We start from the raw sequence: 14,031 nt of genomic DNA, 5'->3' as shown, positions 1-14,031 counted from the left end.
GAGAAAGGCCATTATGGCGTTTACCGTGTAGTTCGCTGATTGAGTGGAGATTGGTAAATAATTATCAAACCATGGCATATAAATGTATGGAACAATGTGATTAAAAGTATTCTTGTCCTAAGATCAATGTTTTACCAAGGTGCGAAGCAAATGTGAATATAACCATGCCATTGAATATGTGCAGCTGAAAATGATGTTATCATTCTAGAAAAAACATATGAAATATCATGACCAGATTTCAATGGTCATTCAATATACCAAATCAGAGAGTAAAATGGTTTGAGGAAGTTAGAACAAGCAAAACTGTAACTAGAAGCTTGGTAGCTTCAACACCCATTCATCAACTTTGAAAAAATGCTTAGAATCCAAACATGATAGGCAACTTGGACCAAGACTAATTACCACTTGCCTCTGATGTTGCTTGATCACAAGTACATGATCTGCATACTAACATTTGTTGGAAATTAACTCCGCGAGGAAAAAACTTTGGCAATTAAAGTAATTCCATACAAGGTATTTTTATAATGAACCATTATAAATAAGTGTAAAGTGTAAAATTAATTTATATCAACAAAAGAACATTATATATGTGGATCATTTTCTTCATGGCAGTCAGTTATGTATTTAGGCATTAGAAGTTCATTAGTTACTGTCTAAGTTTATAATTTTATATTAATTAAAAAATACAGTATGGACCCCAAAGACTATGACATTTAACACTATTTGAACTCTGAACATGTTTCAGCTCATCTTTTTGTCAAATGTTAATGAATCTTGTCCTTTAAGCAATAAGCAATAACAACTGCATTTGATTAATAGCTTATCCATTCCAATGGCAAGATGCTCTAACATTAATACATCAAGAAGATTGCTAAATGAGCAATGTGAATGTCAAGTTAAAGGTCAGAAAAAAAGATGGAATTTCAATTTAGTGGATAGATTAAAGAAAACAAAAGTGGAATTTTTTCTAGAAAAAAAAAAAAAGAATACTATCTTTGGTGCAGAGAGAACATTATATTTCATAATATCTCTTTGCTGAATAAGATTATTGGACAGAGAGATTAATGATTGAGAGTTTACCTTCCTTAGCACAAAAGGCCTATGTGGCTCAATCTCTAGAGTATGAAATTGTCCAATCTGCATTTAGGACAAACAAAGTTGCTGGCACTTCTTCTTAATGGTGCCTACATAAGTAACTACATTTAATTTATATAGAACTTAACTGACCTTCACATGTTCATTCTCCAAAATATTCTTTCCTCGGATACGCAATACTGGCCCTTCCTTGTCATAATCAACAGACTGAGAAGTGCAATGAATTAGAGCCAATATTTAATTGTCAAGAAATGGTTATTGATAAGAAAAAAAATAATGGGATGTAGAAAAGGAAAATATGTGCTTGGATAGCCATACGAAATTAGAAAGCTAATCTGAGAATGAAAAATATAAACAGGAGCTTCCTTAGTGATGCAGTCACTGATCATATAAAAGATGGAATAACTGAATGAGAACAAATGGATGGAGATCATAATCAAAAAATGCGGCATTCATAACAAGGCAGAGGCAAAATGATAGAGAATGCACATACAGTTTTTACTTTCAGCAACTAAACAAAAACAGCCTAAAGAAAAAATGGATTGAAGTTGGGGAAGTTATTGACAATTTTAGATAAGAGAGATAAGAGAAGCAAGATTAGCTAAGGAAAGTTAAATTAATGGAATAATTTCTTTGGTAGTACCATATAAGAAGTAATAAAAGGCCTCTTATATCATAGATTTAATTAAACTATATATATATATATATATATATCATACAATAAACTTTAACATAATGCACTCAAAATATATTTATGTGTGTGTGCATGTGTATAGGCCCTACAGGGTTTAGGGTTGTGCACATATCCATGGACGCACGTGTGTGTTTTGTCTATGCTTGTGCAACCCAAAAGTAATGAAATAAGACTTGCTTAAATATTTCATTGATGGTAATAAAGGACTGCGAATAATCTGGATTTAGTCATGGGTGTCAATTTGTCGAGTTGGTAAGGTCATTCGGCGGTGGGGGGTAAACCCCTCCCTTTCATCAAAAAAAAACAGAAGGAAAGGAATTAGTCAAACATAATTTATACTGTAAAAAGGGAGGTTTGAATTTTGGAATATTCCTTCGCAATTGTTTCTATCAACTCTTTCTTGTTTAGTTTTGCATCAGCCTTAGTTTCCCTCTTGGGTTTTATTACGGTATTACCTATTTAACACCAAGGAATGCAACTACAACATGTCTATAAAAAGAAACAATCTAATATAAGCTAACTATAACACTTTGAGCCAATCATACATGTCTTTTCACAATCTATGGGATACAACATATGACTTGGATGGGGAACAAGAAAAAAGAGAGCAAAGAGATCTTTTAGGGAAAAAATAAAGAGATAGTAGAAGATTATGTCACAACTAGGATTGTAATAGGGCCAGTCTGCAGAAAGTAGACAAATAGGCAAAATAAAAAGCCAACAATTAGATATAAGGAACTAATGAGGAGAGTTAGGAAGGAAAGAAAGTCACCACAATAGAGAGGAAAGGCATTAAAACTAGAGATGAGGAGCAAAAAGTGATGCAAAAAGTGATTTGGTGGCTGCCCATAAGGCAACATAAAATAGCCAAATAGAAAAGATGATCAATATTTGTTTCCACTTTAGATCAATTTAGATAATACAAAGTTCATGGAAAAGGACCGCGTGCTCAGGTACATGTGCTTATATGGCAGCAAGGGATGGGTGGCACTAAGGCACGTGTGATCGCTTACAAGGCATGCAAACCATGGTTTGCCAAACCATCCCGAACCAGGCGGTTCGGCCCATATCCTACCAAACTGATTCCAGGTCGGAATGGTTCAAGGATTCACTTCGATTTAGTTATAGCCCAAATCAATTATAAAACTAGGCCGGTTTGTTATAAAAATGGTTCGCTCCGTTAATCTCCGCTAGTGATGGTTCGCTCCTCCCATCTCTCTCTCTCTTTCTCTCTCTCTCTCTCGCTCTCCATCCAAAAACTTAGCCTCTCTTTTCCTCTTTCTATTCAAAACCCTAAAATTGGGATTGGGAACTGCGCCACACCCACTCACCAACGGACTTCACCACCCAAATCCCCCCATCCAAGTAGAGGATCTCAAGTTCGAATGGTCTCCTAAGAGGTGGATTAGTTCCATCCCCTATATCATCGTGACGGCCATTCAGTATGCCCTCCCTCTCTCTCTCTCTCTTCCTCTCTCATTTTCTCCTTCTCCCCCTCCCTCAAGATCAGCATGGTACAGGCCAAGAGAAGCATGGTACAGGCCAAGAGAAACATGGTACATGTAACCACCATTGACATGATAAGCATAATCCTGAAGATAAGATGATAAGGTAGACTTTAGTAGTGATGGTGATAAATTAGGTCAGATTAGGTCAAGCTAGGAGAATAACAATGAAACCTTGACCCATAATCGAATGAACTTGACATCAAGTTGGGCCTCCCAATCAAAATAAAACTCTATCCTCATGTCCAAGCCAAGTCAAAGCTTTTACTCAACTAACAAATTTAAATTTTCTAGGTGGAAAAAAATTAACCCCCAAACTAAAAAAACCGGGACTCGAACCCCAATAAAATTAAGTTAGATCATATTAGTACAAGCATGATATTCCGTACCAATCCGAACCGGCCGATACACCCTGTACCATACTATACCGACAAGGAACCGATCCGATTTAAATCGAATTTTCGAAAAATGGCCTGAACCGGACCGAACCAGTTGGTTCGATATGGTATCGGCCTGAACAACCTGATACCGGTGGTTTGGTCCAGTTCGGTACGGTTCAGGATCGTTTTTTTTTTTTTTTTTTGCTGTTAGATGGATTTTTTTTATTTTTTATATCCGATACGGTATGGTACGGTACCGATTGACAACCGATATGGATTTCGGTACCAAGTCCGCAAACCTTGAGTGCTGGTGTTTCATGTCAGGTCAATTTTCACCAACCCTAGCCCCCAAGTATCAATAAGATAATTTGATAAGGGAATCTCGAACCATCAATGAGATGATAAACATGTAATAGTATATAAGACTCGTTTTTGTTTTTAGCAAAGAACACCACTGCACAATTCCTAACTTGATTTGTCATTCCTGAGGGATGACCCGAAGTTTCTTGAAATGTTTACATACATATATAGATATACATAGATAAAATATATATACACATATACATATGTATAAATACATGTATATAGGGTTTTTTGTAGATTCATCCTTGAAGTCTTTTGTATTTGTATATTAGCCCATTTCTTTTTCATTTTTGTATTTTGATCCTTGAAGTCCTATAACCAAGGTTTGCTGAACCGGTACCACCGACCGTATCGTCCAGCTAGCGGTACAGTTTCATACCATGTCGAACGGAGGCGAACCGATGAAGGAAGCGGGAGCCGAACCAGGAGAAGAAAAAGGAAGAAAGAGAGACAAATAGAGAGAGAGGGAGGAAAAAAGAAAAGGAGGGAGGGGAAGGGGCCGTCGGACGACGTCCGACTGGCCGCCGTGGCCGTCTGACGACGCAGTCCACACGAACAGTGCCGCGGGCGTAAAACAGGGTCATCGACCCTTGTTTCACGGATTTTTTTAAAAAAATCTGTCAACAGGTGAAGTCGGCAACCACTTGTCGACTTCACTAATTTTTTTTTTTAAAAAAAAATCGTGAAGTCAGCAACTGGGTTGCCGACTTCACGTCTTTAAATCAAAAAAGAAAAAACCTCCCATGGGCCCAGTTTTGTTTCGAAGGAGGCGGACTGGCAGAGCCACGAAGGCCCTCCTCCTGCTCGACCGCCCTCAGGCCCGTCGACGTGGGCTCGCCGACCATCCAGGGCCTCGCGATAGAGGCAGCATCCATCCGGTAGGTCGCCCACCCCCCCACGAGTACTCTCTCTCTTTTTCGCTCTCTTGAAAGCCCTATCGGGCGATACAGAGCTCGAAAGTCCTCCGACGACCGCAACGGGCCACCGTCGATCTCCGACGGCTTCCGCCTCCCTCCCTCTCCTCTCTTTTTCTTTCTCACTTTCTCTCTTTCTCTCTCGGTACCACCGGTGTACTAAATTTACCAACCAAACCGTGCCAGTTCCCTGCCGATCCAGTACGATACGGGATGTACCGGTCGGTTCGACACGATACGAAAAACCTTGCCTATAACCTATTGTTTATACGTCCCTCAAGTTAACTAGATGAAAATGGAGTATTTTGCTTTTATTCCATAAAGGTGCTAATTTCATTTCTTTAAGATATTTTTGCCCTTAACCCTCACTTCTCCATCCTTAAACCATGAACCCATAACTTGAGCCCCTCTACCTATGGTTCCATCATTTACATTATCCTATTCGCTACCACCTTCGCTATGTTCAATTGCTCCAACCTGTCGATACTCACCCACCCTAGCATTCTCAAGACCCCGATCTCGATAGACCATCCCCACTTGCACTCTACTCGATGCCATCCCTGACCCCACCAAAAACCACACTACCCTGCGATGCCAGTCTTTGGGGTCCATGAACACCACCACTACCACCACCCCAGCATCCTCCATGTTCCAAGCACAAACAAATTATGAAAGACATCTTTCCCAGCTAGTCTACAATGTTTTGGTTTTGATTGAACCAATATGTCCTACGCTAGCTCTCCCTATAGCTCTAATCCTATATTCCCAAAGCAATACCCAACAAAAATCAACAAAGAAATCAAAGGAACCATCTTTCCTGATCCAAACACACATACACTAACAAATAACAAAGAAATTATCAAAATTGTCAAAAAAACAATCCAATCAGCCAATGACACTATCTCATTTCTGTATCAAGCCACTTGTAGATGGGCATGACAATGGATGAGGATGTCTAAGTAGTCAAAGCTGTCGTTGTCAAGGATGCCGAACTTGCACCTGGAGGGCCTACTCTACATTTGTCGAGGCCTTGCCTAGGAGAACACCCACATGCTGCCATCCTCATTGTCGTTGATGCAAAGAATGCAGACGTTGCACCTCTAGTACTTGAAGGTCATGGCAGTGACAATAATGTAAAGGATGGTAGGGAAGGGTTTGGTGACCCAGAGCTTGTAGTCGTTGTAGTGAAAGAGGAACTTTCTCTTGAAATGGAGAATAACTCGTAGCCCAGCTTCTCCATGTCAATGCTTAGCTCCTCCACCCCTTCCTTCTTCCCCTGCTAACCCTAGGGTTAACCTAAGGGAAGTTCGCTTGCCTCAAGACACATGTCCGATCGAGGAAGAATAAGTCTTGCGCCTCCTTACCTTCTTAAGTCAAGGGCATTTATGTCATTACACAACCCTAGTTAGTCTTAACAAAGATTGGATCAAGAGAAACTAGTGGAAGGATGGGTTTGCAAATAGAGATCTTTACAAGGACTTCTACATAAATATCAAAAATATCGGACTTATATGCAACATAGAGTATTTTAGGGATAAATCTGCAAAAAAAGTGTAGATATAGAAATATAGTTATGTAATCACATACATGCGACATATACATATATAGCAGACAAAGGGTCACACGCCCTAATTCATCCATTCAAAACTACAATCACAAATATCAGCCAAGGAACTTAGGTTGATGCCCCCGAGATATCTACAATCCAAATCCTTGGGTAAAACAACCTAGTAGCAAGTATAATTGGCATACTAAACAACAATCCGATCACCCTTACAACAAATATTAGACCAGTTGAAGAAGGTGTAGCTTTTAGCAACATCTCAAAGGACCGCCAAATGAGCATCATTATACAACGAGGTCAAGCTATTAATCCATGAAACCATGATCGACAAATTGTCCTCTAACCAAGCGATATCATCATCACATAGCTTGCATAGCAAAGGCCCTCCTGAGCCCTCTATTTAAACTAAGGATTCAAGTCCCAGCAGGACATCCCACGGGATATCGGGATGAGATACCATGCCATGCATCGAGATAGGGCCATCCTACTACTGTCTCAGTGTCCCGATCGGGATATCTTGGGACATCCTCTATCCCAAGTATCGGGACAGGACGAAACGGTGGTGCATCTCATTTCATAGGAAAACTAGGACAGCCCTGTCCCATAGGATTTAAAACCTCAATTTAAACCAATAGAGTACTCCTATCATTTGTAGGAATAAGGACCACGAAATCAACCCAGACTACCTGGTTTGAGGCATATTGTGCCAAGCCAATGCGAAATCTGATTGATTTGCTGCTTAAGTACTGAAGACAATCCATACCAGTTCGAACTTAGCACAACTACTCAATTGCACTCACTACCTATCCGTACCACCCAGTTTTCGGAAGTACCATGATAAAAAGTGAGAAAAAAGGATGCGAGAATTTGTCTTGATATGGAGTACATAACCTACCATACTAACCATACCTTGTCCCGAGACTATGGACCTTAGGTAGGAAAGATCCCCATCACAAAGATTCATTGACTTAGAGTTATGAATTATGATAGTATGTCTAAATTAACCCCTTTAGTTAATTCATAAGTTTAAGCATCAACTACATTTCTTAAAATATCTTTATCTTTTATTTATTATATGTCCAGTGCATTGTACGTACTTAAAAGTTTAGCCCTTCTGATTCTCCTATATTATGATATGTAAAAATCACTTTCCCCAATTCCCATGAGCTAATCTCAACTGTTTGCACATTAATTTTAACTTTTATACATAACAGGCCATGCATTGCTTGTGTAATGTTTAATTATTCAAAGGCATAATATTAATCTCACCTCAACTTTAATTTCCAGTTTTAATTTAACACGTTCAGCATCCCGCCCTCCAGAAGCTTTCTCTCTTAGAACTTTTCTGTCATATAGTTGAACAAATGGATGAATATAAACAAGAACTTGGCATATTCATTCCACATATATACTGAGCACTAATAAAGTAATTAAAGCTATCAAGATATTAAAATAATAGGAAGCAATCCACAGCAGCACATCCAACACTCCAAAGAAGCAGGCATTAGGCATTAAAGTTTGTTTAAGCTTCAGAACTTCAGCCATCTTTCTATAAGTAATATTCAACCATTATATTATATGAAGACAATCATGTAGAAACGTTTAAAACAACTCCAAAATTGTTTAAAACCCTAAACAATGGTAAAGTTAGCACTAGTGCTCCATTCATCAGTGTTCAGACCATTAAAGCCATTTGGTGGTAAACTAAAAATAAAAAATTAGGGTAGGAGTTCCCAAAGACTGAAGCCTAAGAGCCCTTCCTAATCTATAAGCCCTAGAAAGGTCAAGTAGAATCTAAGGCAAAAAAGTTCCTAGGTCTCATGCTATATTGTGTGTGTGTATACATACATACCAAACTAAGTTATGAGAATTTAGAGAGGAAATTGCATATCTGACATGGTAAGTTCCCATAATAAAGGTTGGATTTGAACTTAAGAAGTATGTTGAGGTTAGTGCACTTTTATCTACTAAATATAGTAACAGGAATCTGCTTAAATTTGTCATCAGCTATATCCTTTTCTCAGGTAAGCTTCATGTCAAATTCTTCACTACCAATTTTAACATCCGTACCAATACGGCAATACCCAACCAGTACAATATCCATATAGACAAGTTCTTGGTGCAGATACCCAGTACCGATCGGTATGGTCTGGTACCGAAAATGCTGCTTCCTGTTAGTTAACATGCTTTTGCACAACCTATTTCCTTTTTATCAAGAATCTGCCACTTATATGTGACAAGAGCGTCCTTAACTTTTTCAAAAACTACAAACTTTCATCACATATGATTCCTATTTCTTACTATGTTTTCCATATTTTTCATCAATTTCCATTTTATTTCACTGCACATTGTCCGCTGTATTTTCTTTCATGTTGTTTCTTTCATTTTTTTACTCCCTAACATTATAGTAATGGACCCCATATAAAAGGACATAGATACTACCCAGTAAAATAAGATAAGAATGCACTAAACATCAAGAGTTAATATTGCTTCTATACTTGGACCGATAATCCAATCTAGAGTTTTTAATCAAATGTTAATTTCCATTAAGTAAGTCCTAGAAATAAATGACTTGTGCCAGATTCCTTTTATCTATTTTACGACTTTGATTTTTTTCCTTTTATTAAAGATGTGCTCCTATGATGAAGTTTTGTTTGTGCAATTAAATATATTCTCTGCTGCTTTCTTTTGTTGAGTTCATTCTGCAAAGTAGAAGCTCAAATTAGAACTTCCAAGTGAAACTTTAGGTTTGTGTTACTTGGGCAATTCAAACTCAAGTATTTGGCAGATCATCTTATCTAAGGCAACATCACACATGCTTATGCTTCAAGATACTACAGGGTTCATTTTTGTGCTTGAGGTTACCAATGAGGTGGACTTTTTCCACTAAGTAGACCACATAAGTAACCTCTTAGTATATGAGGCATTTCAGGATAGTTCAGGTTCATATTAGATCAGAACTGAAGCTCTCTGTTTCAAATTGACCCTGTAAAAGACTCTAAAGCAAAAATTTCTCAAATTTGAACGAAAGAAACATGAGACATGGTGCTTGGAACACCATGATGTATTTTAAGCTGTCCTACAAAAGAGTTGTTAGTCACTGTTGAGTTGCAACTTGAAAGTATCATAACAATGGCCATGTGAATTTTGGGTATCATTATTACTCCTACCTAGTTCCTAGGAACAACTGATCGCACTTATTAGATGTAGACTCTTGGGAAGTGGAATTTTTGCTTTTAAGTTGAATTTTGTTCTTTAAGAGGATTTGGGAATAACCTAGCATCAATGGATTAACATTATTGGATGCAAAATATCCATATCTTGGTTAATCCTGATTAAAGTTTTAAACAAACATCAACATAAGTATCAGAGATGTGACGCTTGTCACTTCAGGTGTGGATTGATGTCCAAGAAATGATGTAACCCATCAAAACTAAGAGAAATTTTAGAGCCACCAACAACGAACAACTTAAATGACCCATATGTGACAAATGTCACAAATCTGGGCTCCTGCTAATGCAACTCTGCTTCCTATTGTAAATATAGCATGTCAATTTCAAGATGTTAAGTCTAAGGTCGCATTTGGTGCATTGCCAGGCAATCTTGAAAGGTAATCTAGATTGTCTTTAAGATAGATTGCCATCATTAAATTGCCAGTAATGTTGATTACTGTGTTTGGCAAGCACAAATAATATTGCAATAAAATTACTGAAAATCTTGATTGACATGTTGGTATGACAACCAGATTACTGGTAATGTGAATTCAAATTCCCAAAATACCTCTAAGTCAAATCTATTAAAAATCCATATACTATGACTTGTACTCAACATCATCCTGGCATTGTGGCTACCGGACAGCAACGTGCCTACCCGCCGGCCATCGACCACTACCACTGCCGCCCTTGCTGCCGACCGTCATCGCCGCCGCCGCCGCCGCCACCGCAGACTGGCACCCTCATAGCCCCCACCGCCGACCGCTGCCCCCCCACCGTCGTAGACCGCTGCCCTCGCCGCTGCCGACGGACCACAATTTTTTGTTCTTTTTAATTAAAATATATTCATCAGCTTGGTTTGATTGATGCAGCTGGAGTCGCATTTATTCGGGACACATAGTAATCAGATCACAACCCATGCACAAAATTTCTAATTTTTCATAATAAAAGAATAAAAATATATTATATATTATAATATCCCCATCATCATCTCTCCCCATCGTTCCCCTTATACAATTCCCAATCCAAAGCATCGCACCACACCTAGACCTCTCTGACTTCAAACAGAGCTCGAGCCCAGGTGGCCGGTGACCTCTCTCGGTGGTCATCACTCACCCTGTCCCCAACGCCTACCTCCTTCACTCTGGCGACCTCGGCCACTCCACTACCGACATCGCCGACATCCTCCGCTACCGCGTCCTCCTCGAGTACCTCTTTTGGGCAGAACTCCACCGCATCCCTGCGGCAAGCTCATCACAACCCGCCACAAGACCACCGGCCGCGCCTTCAACAACCTAGGGGCCGTCGACAACCAGTAGCACCACCCGCTGCCTCATGGATTTCACCGACAGAAGAGCTCATCGCGGGATTCGTCGAGGTGACGTTCTTGTCCGCCACCCGTGAGAGCCGCCACAGCATCCTCGGGCTCACACTCAGCACCACCTCATCCAGCTCCACCATCCGGTGGCTCATGGAGACAACCCACGCCAAAGCGATTACCGCCTATAGTGATACAAAAAAAAAAAAAGAAAAAATATGACTTACCAACCAAAGAGTGGTCACCAGTGACGAGTTGAGCAGCAGTGACTTGACCAGAGGCGATGTGAGAGGCGAAGATTGGATGGCTAGGGTTTGTGACGCAAGGGGTTGAGGGGAGAAGGGAGCGGCTTCACGCGAAGGAAAAGAGGTTTTGGGTTTTGTTTGATTTTTTTTTATGAGGGTAATTTCATCCAAAAAGTTTATAACAAAATTATCAAAGAAGTGGTAATCTGGATAGCCACCCCTCCTCTTGATAATCCAGATTACCTCATGGAAGGCAATCTGGATTACCAACCCAAAATGCATACCAAACGCAGTAATCCAGATGACCACCTTAAATTACCAGCAATCTGGATGGACTGCCATTTACCAAAAGCAACCTTAAGAAAACCCTTATGAGTTAAATTTCAGTTATAGTTCTCAAAACTCCCTTCGGTGATTTAACAAAGCATAAGACTGCTAATGCTCTTAAAGTTTTTAGTCTCCTGGCCTTGCTAACAATTTTTGCCTGTGATTACCTGTCAAATTCATGCGTAAGGTGAAGTAGCAAAGACTGGATAGACCATTCTCCTCTCCGTGTCCATGATAAGTCATGCGCCTAGAACATTTTTTTCACAAAATCTGATGTACATCGTGTTGTTCGTTGACAAATTCTCACTCACAAGGTAGGATCAAATCTAAGGCTTCAAAAAAAAAAAAAATTGAGTAACATTTCTTCACATGGCTCTTGTATCGAAATAATTAGATACTGAAGCAAAATACCATAGGAAACTTAGGGCTAGGGCTTTAAAGACAAACTACTTTCCTCTAATTCATCACCAATTACATCAGAAAAACCCAAACTTTTCAAGAACAATAACGAACTACTATAATCCACTCCACCAAGAATCAGAGCACTGCTCATTTCAAATCAATATAATATAAAATCTTAAAAAATAAACAAATAAATAAGTGGACAAGATTCTACCTGATCGTAACAGCTAGAACACTGTCACCAACGCAAATCAGATTGTAGGCATGCCACATATCATCATCTTCCTCAGGGATGACCTGTATTCCCAAGAATTACGTTTTCCCGAAAATAATCAATCGACTAAGAATTCGATTTGACGAAGAGAAGAGAAGAATAACATATTAATTTACCTTAACGCTGCCGGGTCCATTGGGGACTAGGTCCCGGCGGACGAGCTTCATCGCTAGAAGTCTCTTAGAATCGCTCCTGATGCTAACAAGAGAAATCGAGAACTACAAGTGGTGGGTTAAGAGAGAAGGGTGAGGAGGTACCGGAAGAACAACGCTACCCTCAAGCCGGAGACGCGAGTCCGTGCCGAGCTGAACCGGGCCTAAAATTGTTACCTAAAAAAAAGAAACTAGGCCTAAAACCGGCTTGATTCGAACCGGCTTTGAAAGTTGACCCATAGCCCGGACCGACCCGAGCCGAACCACTGGTCGTGGTCCTTACGCTTTGCTTGGATCATGGGATTTAAAAAAAATAATAATTTTTTTATTAAAATATAATTATTTTTTAAAATATTAAAATAATATTTTTTAAAAAATATTTATCAAAATATTGTTTAGAAGAAAATTATCCTATGATAGAACGACTTTAGATACCAACTCACCACCTTCCACGCCATATGGAGAGATGAGTCAGCAATGAGAGTCGCCTGACCAAAAAATAACTCACAGAGTCGCCTTATGGAAGAGCGACTTATAGAGTCACCTTACCGAAGGATGACTCATAGAGTGCCCCACATAACACCCTCTCTCCCTCCCCTCTTCTCTTCGTGACTTAGGAAAAAAAAAATCAAAACCAACTAATTCTTGGTCCCACCCTTTCCTCCCCACGTGATCCCCGCCTCTCCCTCTCGATTCCTGACACAGATGCCCTTAGCTCCCTCTTGGTCCCAGGCACAAATGCCTCCCGCTCCATCTCAATGCTAGAACCCCCCTTCTCCCTCTCGGTCTTCGGCTCAAACGAACCCCCTCCCTGCCGGTCCCCGATGGCCATCCCTCCTCTCGGTGCGAGAACCCCCTCTCTCCCTCTCCGTCTCCGACGGCTGCTCCTCCTCCTCTCGGCCCGTTCTCCTCCTCCTCCCTGATGTACCGCCACCCCTCACTTCTCCTCTCGACGGTCCGTGGTGTGAGAACCCCCCTCCCTCTCCCTCTCGGTCTCCAGCGACCCTCCCTCCTTCTCTTGGCCTGCCCCCCTCCTCCTCCTTGATGTACCGCCATCGGCGGTCCTCGGTGGTCCTCGGTGCACCACCCCACCCCTATCCAGAGAGACAAACGAAGGTATTTTTTTATTTTTATGATTTAATTTTTTATATGAATTATAAATTTATTTTTATAATATTTATTTATATTTTTATATTTTTATGTTTATAAATTTATGTTTATAAACATAAATTTATGTTTATTATATTTTTATGTTTATAAATATAAATTTATGTTTATGTTTTTATGTTTATAAATTTATGTTTATATTTTTATAAATTTATGTTTATATGAATTATAAATTTATGTTTATTATAAATTTATATTTTTATAACAGAAGATAATTTGTATAGGAGGAAGACAATTTAATGTAAATAATATTTATTTATAAATAAATTATTAAAATAATTTTTTATTTTGGGCTTATTTGGTTGGCTGGGCCCAAAATCTAATGGGATTCATGGCCCAACCACCATAAGTATTGGATTACAAATCTGTTAAGTCTATGCTTTCAAGCATCCAGGGCCATCTTTTGAGTGGGCTGGTCT

The 14,031-nt window shown here is 39.5% G+C and overlaps 1 protein-coding gene across 5 annotated transcripts in view; it reads right to left on the bottom strand.

The window, feature by feature from the left end:
- The window catches only part of LOC105049603 (protein PELOTA 1), a 45,611-nt gene extending 33,013 nt beyond the window's left edge, over window positions 1–12,598 (bottom strand). For all 5 annotated transcript variants that reach the window (XR_012143208.1, XR_012143209.1, XM_073261641.1 and 2 more), the window contains exons 1-5: window positions 12,410–12,598; window positions 12,234–12,316; window positions 7,785–7,860; window positions 1,228–1,302; window positions 1,081–1,137 (exon numbers count right to left, since the gene is read on the bottom strand). Coding sequence is in view for 3 of the 5 variants with exons in the window: in XM_073261641.1 (XP_073117742.1) it covers window positions 1,081–1,137; window positions 1,228–1,302; window positions 7,785–7,860; window positions 12,234–12,316; window positions 12,410–12,460 (342 nt within the window). In the remaining 2 variants the exon portion in view is untranslated. The remainder of the gene's footprint in view (window positions 1–1,080; window positions 1,138–1,227; window positions 1,303–7,784; window positions 7,861–12,233; window positions 12,317–12,409) is intronic.
- Window positions 12,599–14,031: the final 1,433 nt, after the last annotated feature.

Source organism: Elaeis guineensis, chromosome 8 (genome assembly GCF_000442705.2).
Source record: "Elaeis guineensis isolate ETL-2024a chromosome 8, EG11, whole genome shotgun sequence".
Classification (NCBI taxonomy): Eukaryota; Viridiplantae; Streptophyta; class Magnoliopsida; order Arecales; family Arecaceae; genus Elaeis; species Elaeis guineensis.
Note: the sequence above shows the minus strand (reverse complement) of the source record. Positions and strands in the feature narration are given on the sequence as shown.